The sequence below is a fragment of the Diceros bicornis genome, chromosome 9 (assembly GCF_020826845.1).
Source record: "Diceros bicornis minor isolate mBicDic1 chromosome 9, mDicBic1.mat.cur, whole genome shotgun sequence".
Classification (NCBI taxonomy): domain Eukaryota; kingdom Metazoa; phylum Chordata; class Mammalia; order Perissodactyla; family Rhinocerotidae; genus Diceros; species Diceros bicornis.
Genome location: NC_080748.1, coordinates 86,396,335 through 86,407,835, shown reverse-complemented (window position 1 = coordinate 86,407,835; position 11,501 = coordinate 86,396,335). Strand labels below are relative to the sequence as shown.

General features: G+C 42.3%; 1 protein-coding gene across 1 annotated transcript in view; it reads left to right on the top strand.

The window, feature by feature from the left end:
• Nucleotides 1-286: 286 nt before the first annotated feature.
• The window catches only part of TUBGCP3 (tubulin gamma complex component 3), a 79,747-nt gene continuing 68,532 nt past the window's right edge, over nt 287-11,501 (top strand). The window contains exons 1-3 of the mRNA XM_058548504.1: nt 287-494; nt 8,686-8,793; nt 9,846-9,913. Of these exons, the coding sequence (XP_058404487.1) occupies nt 419-494; nt 8,686-8,793; nt 9,846-9,913 (252 nt within the window). The 5' untranslated portion in view covers nt 287-418. The remainder of the gene's footprint in view (nt 495-8,685; nt 8,794-9,845; nt 9,914-11,501) is intronic.

The following is an 11,501-nucleotide window of genomic DNA, read 5'->3' as shown; positions in this document are numbered from 1 at the left end:
ACTCTGGGGACGTCTGGGGGTCTGAGCTGTCCTGACCCTCTGGGGACGTCTGGGGACGTTTAGAGGTCTGAGGCGTCCTGACCCTCTGGGGACGTCTGAGGGTCTGACTACCGGGAGGCGATGAGCAGCGAGGCCCAGCGCGCTCGGTGCCGGAACCTTCCTACCCCGCCGGCGGTGGTCGGGGGGAACCCTTAGGCCGGCGCACCCGCGGCCCCGAGCGCCCGGAAGAAGCGGCGCCTTGTGGGAAGAGCCCGCGGTTTCGGCGGGTTCCGTTAAAATGGCGCCCTGGTCGCCGGCGGTGGCCGCGGGGCCTTAGCCTGTCGGGGACGCGGGAGCCCGGGCGGCGGGGTCTCCGGAGCGCGGCGGGCTCGGGCAGGCGGGCGAGGGCCGGGGGCTCCGCGGGCAGTCCCGGGCGAGGATGGCGACCCCCGACCAGAAGTCGCCCAACGTCCTGCTGCAGAGCCTGTGCTGCCGGATCCTGGGCCGGAGCGAAGGTAGCGGCGGGGCCGGCTCGGGGCCGGCTCGGGTCTCGCAGGCCGCTCCCCGCGCGTGCGGCTCGGCGGCGTCCCCGGGGCGAGAGCGTCCCCGGGGCGGCGAGGGGCGCGGCGGTCGCGGAGCTGCGGCCCCGGGCGAGGGCGGAGGGCAGGGCCCGGCCGGCTGAGTCACCGCTCCCCGCGCCGGGGCCGGAGTGGCGCCCGCGAGGACGGCTCGCGGACGCGCCCCTTGTCTGAGTCCCCGCACGGCGGGCGCTTGCGCGCTCACCGGGGTGGGGAGAGCGGCGGCCTGGCCGGTCACGCGTCTGTGGCCGCGCGCAGGGGGCGCCGGCGGGGCCGAGCCGCGTCAGGGGCCCTGGCCCTTAGCGGAGGTGGCAGCTTTGAGGCGGAGCGAAGGGGGTGCCGACGGCTGTCACCTGCCGTATTTTTCTGTAAGGGGCTGAGGGTTGAATTTGATATGGAACTGTTTTTGGGGAGTTTACGTAGGGAACACTGCTCCCAAACCCAGTCCTGCACGGTGTGGAAAGCCATTCTGTGGTCGTGGTGCTTGTGAAAATGGCACAGTGTGTCGTTTTGGTGGGAGGGAGGGAGTAGTGGGGATGCAGCGCGAAGGAATAATGGAGGCAACTGGGTTACTTATTCCTGAAGCACCGTAACGTGGAGAAGAAACTGTTCAGTTGTTGTGGGAAGACCTTAAACAAAATTACATCTAAAGTATTGGGACTACACTTTGGCCTTCAGGATTCATGGCAATTAGCTGACATCAGTTGTTTGATGTTCTATGATAACCTTAGGGGCAAAAAGTGAAGTTTTCTGTCAGTCTATTCAGTGCCACTGCCTTCACGCAGTTCTTGCTGCGTTTCATAAAGTTTCAGTGTCACTTTACTCATCTAAGACATTTTTGCTCCCACCCCAGCGCACTCCAGGTACCGTGTTAGGTGCTGGTGATGCAGAGCTATGCCGACAGGTCGTTCCTCCCGTAGATCTTAGATTCTAGTGGAGGAGACGTGATAAAATAGGTAAACGTATAATGTTCATTAGTGATCAGTGCTGTGATGAAAAATAAAGTAAAGGGATGTCGAGGGAAGAGGTGAGGGAAAGCCTCCGAGGACATGAATGGAGTGAGGGAGGGCCCTGTGAGCATCTGGGGAGAGCTCCGGGTGGAGGGTGCAAAGGTCTTGGGGTGGGTGCGAGCTTGGTCTGCTGTCTTCTGCGTTTGTCTCCAGCTCTTCTCTATGTGTCTCTCTGCACTGGGAGTTACATTCTGATTTGATGTTCCGAGTCATGGGAGAAACCCAAGAGCTAAGGTTGTTGGTTATGACTCGCTCACTTTAATGTCAGTGTTTTCATTAGACCGGTGGGTCCGCGGTTTTCCTCCAGGGATAAACCACATACGTTCCCATTGTCACAGCTGGACTTGGAAGGCCATTCATTGTGAGGTACCATGATGTTTCTCAGTTGAAACAAATTTTATATTTGCAGCTCCTTTCGATTGACTTAGTTTCACTGCTTCCAGGAGGTTGAAATGTCTCTTCAGCAAAGTTCTGCACCCTCCTGGCTCTCCATTTGGAATTGTGTCTAAATTAAGAGTGGGCAGGCTCTCTGTGAGATCCTGAGGGGATCCTCTCGGAGTAAAATATATTATAAAATCCATTAACGACAATGCTCTCTTTGTTCTGGACAGCTAGGATTGCCAAACAGTTATTATATTCATAATTCCAAATTATGCTACTATTTACAAAAGAATTTACAACTATTTAATAGCTTGCCTTGTTTTAATTTGTTCCACCTTAGTGGGCAAAGGAGCAATATAAATTGCTGCCTTTACAGTGTTTGACATTTGAAAAATTTTTTTTTTCATTAGTGGGTATTTTATCTGATAACTAAGTAGAACCTTTGGTTAATTACTTCATTTTTTAATGACATGTTACAAACAGTTGCTGTTATGCTTTTGTAATATATTGCTTTTCTAATACTATGAAATTGAGGCATAATAGACACGTTACTTTTAATGTGAATTTCATATGAATCAATTTTTCATAAAGAACCTTTTAAAAAAAATTTTACGGTTGGCTTCAAGGGACCTTCGAAGCAAAGCACCTAATGGTAGTGGTGCTTGACATTTTTCTAAAGTTAGTATAACCATTATTCCACCTTTTCCATCTTATAACACCTGTGAATTTGCTTGAACCACAACTGTCCACCAGTGGCAGGAGAATTCTCTCTCCATGTCTCTGCCTCTCTCCTGGAGCACATTTTGCTTATTATATCTTTGGATAGTCATTATTTGTCTTTGGAAATGATGTGCGTGATCTTATAGTGTTTTAACTCTTGTCAGAGGCAGCGTTCCTTTTCATACCTTGTAACCCTCTTTTTAATTATGAGATAAAGAAGAAATAAGGGAGTTTTTATTAGTAAATATTTCAACACAAATGCTTAGGTGTGACTAAGTACACTACATACTAAAGTAAGGTGATTGCCCTAATCTGTAACACCACCGTGAGTGCACTGTGAGCCATGTGTAGACAGATAAAGAAGTGTTGTGTGCTGATTCTTGGGCCACACATGGTGTTGCTGTTGGTTTCATGATTTTCCGAAATGGTGAAGAGCTCTTGATGAAGTTTTGAATAAAGTATGGTCTTCCCTGGATTATATGCTTGGGAAAATCAATGTATATTAAGTATACATTAAAAATTATATTAAATGTATGTTAAACTGTTCACCAAATGTCTATTAATATGTATATTGAAATTTCAGAGTTTTAGGCTTCATTTGAAAGTTGTACTTAATGTGTTTGTTGTTTTTTTTAATGAATTAATATTTAAAAATAATCTCGATTTAAATTTCTAATATAGTAAATATTGATAGCTGTAACCCACATAAATACAAAAAAACTTTTAGGAGGGTCCTCAATCTTAAGAGTGAAAAGGGGCCCTGAGTCCAGCAAGTTTGAGAACCACAAACCTAGAGCAATGTTTTTTATTTCGATTTTGTTTTAGAGCCTTACTTTTCAGCTAGAGCTGTGCATCAGAATCACCTGTGATTACACAAGAAACTGATAACATTGGTTGCTTGTGGGGGCGGAACTGGTGGCTGGACAGTAATTGAGGGAGGAAGCCTTTTTACTCTATTTAACATGATGCCTTTTCATTTTGAATTCTCTAAATGTAGTACTTATTCACAACTATATCATAGGCCCCATCTCCAGAGATTCTGGTCCCATAGGTCTCTGTTGGAGCTTGGCATGTGGAACATTAAACACACAGTCATCCTGAGCTGCGTCTGGAGTGGGGAATTGCTGGGGTAGGTGCTGGAGAGAGCACTTGTGGTTGAGCTGGCACACCAGTCCTGTCTTTAGGAAACAGCGTGGTGTACGTACAAGCCAGCACAGGGGAGACGCAGGAAGGCGGAAACTTACATCTTACAAAGCAGTTCACCTTTCCCCCACTCACTTTCTGAATCCATAGAAAGCACGCAGTTGTGGAGTTTTTGTGCACTTGAGCTGCACTTGGTTTTGTGCATCTTTAAGTTCAGTTGTCTTCTTTTACCTGACTGTGTACATAACCATTTTGGGATACTCAAGGCAACTGTCTTTCATTTACAAACTCTTGGGCCCACGTCTAAGTGTTGCTTGGAGTTTTCACATTTGGGATTGAGACCCTGCAATTCCACTGTGTTTCTTGCCCTGGTGTTGTGCCTCCTCTAGTTCCTTTTCTACTCTGCCAAGAGTCCTTTCTAGAAAACAAATCTAGTCAGATCTGTTGAGGAGACTTAAGTTATTCTTGGTCTGTAATCAACACATTCTCTGTTGATACAGTGGTGTTTGAGAAAGACTGCATGTGCGTGTGTGCGTTTGTACCTGCTTGAGATAGGACGGCATTCTGAGGAGGTGTCATTTAAATAGAGAACCCAGTGATGTGATGGAATGAGTCCTGGGACGATGTGGAGAGTATGTCAAGGTTCTGAGCTGGAAGGGCGGTGGTGTGCTCAAGGAATGGAAGACTACAAAGTGTGGCTGGTGTTGGTGAGCACAGCTGGGAGGTGTATCACGCACATGGGATCATCCAGTCTGCACTCTTGAGACTGGCTTCTTTCTCTTAGCCTGAAGCATTTGGGCTAGGTTCATGGTGGTGTGTGTATCGCAGTTCATTCCTTTCATTGCACAGTGGTGTTCCATTGTGAGACTGTACCACAGTTTGTTTATCCATTCACCCATTGAGGGACATCCGAGTTGTTTCCAGTTTTTGGTGATTATGGGTAACGCTGCTGTAAGCATGCGTTTACAGATTTTTATGTGACCATAGTTTTTAGTTCTCTAGAATCCATAACCTACACGTCGTATGGTAAGTGTATGCTGAACTATTTTCCTGAGTAGCTGTACCACTCTCATTCTCACCCTCAGCGTGAGCGCCCCAGGGACCCTGCATCCTCACCAGCTCTTGGTGGCGCTGGTATTTTTTTATTTCAGCTATTCTTATAGGTGAATTATGGCATCTCATTGTGGCTTTAATTTGCTTGAGGATCTTTTCATGTGTTTCTTTGCCTTTGATCTTCTTGGTGAATTGATTGTTCAAAAGTTTTGTTTATGTTTTTATTGGACTGTTTTTTTTTCCCCTTAATGAGTTTTGAGAGTTCTCTATATATATCTGGATTCAAGTCCTTTGTTGGATATGTGTTTTGAAAATATTTTCTCAGTATTTTCATTCTCTTAACAGTGTCCTTTGCACACAAAAGTTTTTAATCTTGGATGAAAGTTCAATTTCTCAGATTTTTTTAAGTGGATCTTGATTTTGATGTCTTATGTAAGAACTCTTTGCCTACCCTAAAGGCACAAAGATTTCTTCTCTTTTTTTTCCCTAAGTGTTGTAGGCTTATGTTTTACACTTGTGATCTGTCTGAGTTAATTTTTGTATATGGTGTTTGGTATATAGGCTGAGATTCTTTTTTGAGTTTGCCAAAGAAAGCTTTTTTCACATTTAAGTTGTTTTATTCTTGTCTTGAAGACTAAAGGTTTTAAAATGGAGCTTTAAAAAAATATCTATACCATGGCCCCACTCCAGACCAATAAAATTGTGATTTGTGAAATATGGGTTTTGGAATCAGTATGTGTTTTAAAACAAACTTTTAATTTTAGAATGAGTTTAGATTTAGAGAAGAATTGTGGTGATAATAGAGTTCCCTGTACCCCACACCCTTTCTCTGTTATTAGCATCCTACATTAGTATGGTGTAATTGTTACAATGAGCGCATCAGTAATGATAAATGTTAATATTAACTACACTTCATACCTTGTTCCGATTTCCTCAGTTACTACCTCATGTCTCTTTACTGTTCCAGGGGTCCATGCAGGGTACTGTTTTACCTTTAGCTGTCATGTCTCCTTGGGCTCCTGTTGGCTCTGACAATTTCTCAGACTTCAAAACTGATTTTTTTTAATGACCTTGACAGTTTTGAGGGTTAAAACTCAGGTATTTTGTAGAATGTCTCAATTGAGATTTGTCTGTTGTTTTTCTCATGATTAGACTGGGGTTATGTGTGTTTGGGAGGAAGACCCCAGAGGTAAAGTGCCCTTCTCGTCACATGGTGTCCAGGGTGCGCACTCTCTGTGTGGCTCATTGCGGTGGATCTTGACCTTGGTCACCTGGCTGAAGTGTTTGTCAGGTTTCTCCACTGCGCAGTACTCTAGTCTTGGGAAGGAAGCCACCGTGCAGCCCACCCTTATGTTTTATGCACCTCCTTAGGGGGAGATCTACATGAATTATTTAGCGATTTTTTTTTTTTTAAATTTCGGTGGGATCAGTGGTAGTATCACCTCTTTCATTCCTTAATTTGTGTTTTCTTAGTCACAAATTTATGTTTATGAATTCTGTTAAGTTTTTTTTTGAAGAACCAGCTTTTGGTTTCATTGATTTTTTTTTTTTCTTCCCTATTTTTGTTTTAAATTTGATTGATTTTTGTTCTTATTTTTATTGTTTCTTAATACTTTGAGTTTAGTTCACTTTTCTTTTTCTAGAGTTTACTGAATAAGCTGAGATGATTGATGTGAGACCCATCTTCCTTTTTTTTTTTTTTTTTTTTGGTGAGGAAGATTAGCCCTGAGCTAACATCTGTTGCCAATCCTCCTCTTTTTGCTGAGGAAGATTGGTGCTGGGCTAACACCCGTGCCCATCTTCCTCTACTTTATATGTGGGACGCCTGCCACAGCACGGCTTGATAAGTGGTGCGTAGGTCCACACCTGGGATCTGAACCAGTGAACCCTGAGCCGCCAAAGCGGAAGGTGCGAACTTAACCACTACACTGCTGGGCTGGCCCCCCATCTTCCTTTTTATTTTATTTATTTATTTATTTTTTTTAAAGATTTTATTTATTTATTCCCCCCAAAGCCCCAGTAGATAGTTGTATGTCATAGCTGCACATTCTTCTAGTTGCTGTATGTGGGACGCGGCCTCAGCATGGCCAGAGAAGCGGTGTCGGTGCGCGCCCGGGATCTGAACCCGGGCCGCCAGCAGCAGAGCGCACGCACTTAACCACTAAGCCACGGGGCCGGCCCCCATCTTCCTTTTTAATAAAAGCATTTTATACTATAATTTTTCCTGTAACCACTGCCCTAGCTGTATCCCACAAATTTCAATGTGTTGTATTTTTTTTTTTCATTCAGTTCAAGATATTTTCCAATTTCCTTTGAGACTTTCTCTGGTCACCATATTACATAGTAGTATGTTGATTGACTTCCATATGTTTGAGGATTTTTCAGATATCATTCTGTTACTGATTTCTAGTTTAATTCTGTTATTGATAGAGAACATACTTTGAATAATTTCAGTTATTTTTTTATTTAATAAGGTTTGTTTTGTGACCCCCAAATGCAGTCTTTCTTGATGACTGTGCCATGTGCATTGTAAAGAGAATGTGTGTTCTTTCATTGGTGGATGGAATGTTCTGTATCACTTAGGGTTAGTAGGTCAGTGCTGGTGTTCAACACTAAATCCTTTCTCATTTTCTTGTCACTTATTTTCCCGGTTACTGAGAAAGGCACTTTTCGAGGTGGAGCCTGTGGGACTGCCTGGGGTTTTAGTTTTGTTACAGTTTTTCCCTGGTGGGGATGGGCGTGCTTTAGTGGGAGGTGGAGGGGCGCTGCATTGTGCTGGCATTCCCCGATGCAGGAATTTTGATTTCCAGTGTCTGGGAAGGAGGGCTGGGGTCCTTAAGTTCGGTCTGCTACTTTTACTTCCTATTCTTTGCTGTCCTGGTATTCCGTCCACACCCTCTTTGGTTTGCCTGGGTGGGGCAGTAGGTGGTCATCTGGTTGTATGGGACGGGGTAGAGGTCCCAGGAGTCTGTTTTCCATCCCGACTTCCAGCTGGTCCTCGTTGTTCTGCCCCACTTCATCCACGTCTTCCGAGGTATGGAATTTCCTCGTTTCTGGAGCTGCCCTGGGCTTCTCAGAGGGAACCGTTTCTCGTGGCTTTTGTCCCCCACCCCTCTGACCCAGCAGGCGTTGAGCTTCTCATTTCATGTCCTCCTGAAGCAGTTCCCACCAATCCATTTGCTTTCCAGCTTCTCATATTTTGTTGACTTCTCTTTAGCTTTGTTCTGATTTGTTTTCTTGGCCTTTGTGGGTTTATGCCCTTTTTTTAAAAAAAATCTCTTTATACTCAATTTAGTGGGGTTTTTGAAGGGAGTAGTGTAGTAGAGTAGTTTAAGCCATATCTTTATCTGAAGTGCACAGTTTATAAAGTAATTGCCCATTTTGATTCCTTCATGGCCTGCTCCTGGTTTTTTCTGTTTGTTGATTGATCCTGGAGCTTCACAGAGGCTCTCTTGAGTAGGCTTACGTCGCAGGCCTCCAGTTGTGGGCTGTGACTTTGCCTGTTCCTTTTCTTATGATGGTCAGTCCAATTTGTTTTCTGTCTCCTAGGACTTTTCAGACTTTCTGGCCTCTTGCTGTCTCCCTTTCTTATTTTATAGAACTGTTATTTCTTTCTTATTTTATGGAACAGTTATTTCATTCATTTATTCATTCATTTTGTTTTGATTTCTTAATAGCTTCTGTGTCCTCTCAGTTAAAATCTTGGCAAGGTGGAAGGTGGATCTATGCGCCCAGTCCACTGTCTTGAACTTGAAGCTTCAGGTGATCAAAGCTTAATCTGATTGGCAATAATTTGCATCCCTTTTTTATTTACCTTTCAGCTGATGTGGCCCAACAATTCCAGTACGCTGTGCGAGTTATTGGCAGCAACTTTGCCCCAACTGTTGAAAGAGATGAATTTCTAGTAGCTGAAAAAATCAAGAAAGAACGTACGTATTTTTCTTAAATGTTGGATTCTTAAACATGTCAAAGCTTAAGACTATATCTACACCTACAGATATATATATATTTTGTATATATATTTTTATATAGCTCTGTATATATGTAGTTCCCAAGCACATTTTAATTATAGGTACTCTTACATGTATATAAAAATATATATTAAAAATAAGGACAGCTCAATTCTGTCTTTTATTAGAACATTGTGAAAGAGGATTGTTTTAAATACTATTAAAATGACATAATTTGGTTTACGAGTGTGAGAAAAATAAAACGGCTTAATATACTTTCCTGTTTATCACGTGGTTTACAGTATTTAATATTATGCACCTTTTGATCAGATAACAGAGCACTATCTTGGGAGTCAACAACTCTTAGTGAATCCAATATTTCTTCTACTTTTTTTTTTTTTTTTGTGAGGAAGATCAGCCCTGAGCTAACATCTGATGCCAGTCCTCCTCTTTTTTCTGAGGAAGCTTGGCCCTGAGCTAACATCCGTGCCCATCCTCCTCCACTTTACATGGGACGCCGCCACAGCATGGCCTGACAAGTGGTGCGTCGGTGCGCTCCAGGGATCCAAACCTGGGCCGCCAGCAGCAGAGCGCGCGCACTTAACCGCTATGCCACGGGGCCGGCCCCATGTTATTGCCCTTTAAATTTAGGATTCCAAAGATATTTTTACTTCCCATCCTTCCCTCTGGGTAGCCATTATTAACTAGTTAAACTGGTGGTGGTTTGCCTCACTGTTCTGTTTATTAATATTTGTAGAGAGAATCTAGAAGATCTCATCATTTCTATTACTTAGCTAATTTTCACATAAACTCTTTGATTCTAGCCTACTATTGTCATTTCACAAATGTCAGAGAGAGTAAATGAATTGACCAAATTCATAAAGCTGAAATGTCACTTATTGTCTAGTTATTTTGATTCTTAAGCTCAGGATTCTTTTCAGAGTTATCTGTTACTGTAGGTAAAATAGTATCATAAAAATGAATTTTGGTATGTGTGATTAACATGCTTATTTTCTTTTCTAACTTTTCAGTTATTCGACAAAGAAGAGAAGCAGATGCTGCATTATTTTCAGAACTCCACAGAAAACTTCATTCACAGGTATCATACAAGTGTTCTGAAAGCCATTCCACTAATGGTGATGCTAGTACTAGGGATCTGGGAACATTTTAACCTTTTTTTGTGGTATCATATTAAACTTTTCCATATTGGGTAATGGCTTTTAATTGTAGATAATGTTTGCTTTTTAAACATTTTCAATATTAGAAGTAAGTTTTAGCTGGATTTAACGCTAAATTGCTTATAAAGATGAATGAAGCTACGTTGGGAAAGTGATCAGACTTAAGTACACAATAAGTTTGTATTACAGAGGCGTTAATTGTGTTACTGTGAGGAAGCATTGGTAGAAGTCTTGACTTGTCTGCGTATAACAGCAAAAACATCTTTTTGATGTACTTCATTGTTCATCAGGTCAGTTTTGTACTGTTATAGTCAATAATTAAAAAAAATTGATGTTGAACATCTTGTGACTGGATGTTGATACTTGCACACGAGTGGTTTTTCTAACCTATTATTTTTATAAAAGATTCTGCCAACCTGTACACCAATAAATTAATTGAATCATAGGGTGAGGTTTTTGTGATTCTGACTGTAAAGGAACTTAGTTCACCTAGCTCTCTCCCTCCTTTTATAGAGAAGAAAGTGAAATCCAGAGAAGTTTAATGCTTTGCTCAACAAATATTAAGTTAGTGTTAACAACAACAAAAATTACTGAGTTGAGCATAATGCTGCTAGTAATTAAACTCATAATTTTTTCAGGTCTTTCTCTTTATTTGAATATTATACCCTTAAAAATAAGGTTAAGGGCCAGCCTGGAAGCATAGTGGTTAAGTTCACGTGCTCCACTCTGGCAGCCCGGGATTTGCAGGTTCAGATCCTGGGCGTGGACCTACGCGCCACTCATCAAGCCATGCTGTGTTGGCGTCCCACATACAAAATAGAAGAAGATGGGCACAGATGTTAGCTCAGGCCTAATCTGCCTCAGCAAAAAGGAGAGGATTGGCAATGGATGTTAGCTCAGAGCCAGTCTTCCTCAAAAAAAAAAAAAAAGCTTAAATTCATTTGTTGACCATTTTGATTCCTTAATTTGATGTGGTATACTTGGATTACTATTTTAAGTATGCTTTTCTAAAAATATTTGATAATATTTATAAAATTAAGAAACAGGAACCGTTTTTTGTACATTCATTTCCAGGCAAATAGTTTCAAACTGCTGTATCTTTTGTTTTTCTTAAATCTTTCTCTGTTTTTCAAAACAACTTCTGTACATTGAAAATTACCAAGATCTGCTTATCGGATATCACATTCCCAAGATGCTTAGCCTCACTGAGGTCCCAGAAGAGAGATTTCATCAGTAAAAGCTGTTGTGTCTGTTAATATTGGCCATTAGATGAAAACATATTTAGGAATTTTCTAATTTAAAATCATTGTTTTCCAAAATTTTGTTTGGAACCCTGAATGTTTATTCCTAAACATCAATTTTTTAAATAGTACCCAGCTTCCTAGGGCTAACCCAGAAAACCAGCTTGGCTTATTGCGTGAAACATGATGAAAAACATTAGGAAACAACAGTGTAACACTAGTAGTTAAAGTAGAAGAATCTGTACAGATTAGTCGCCGTTCCATCTTT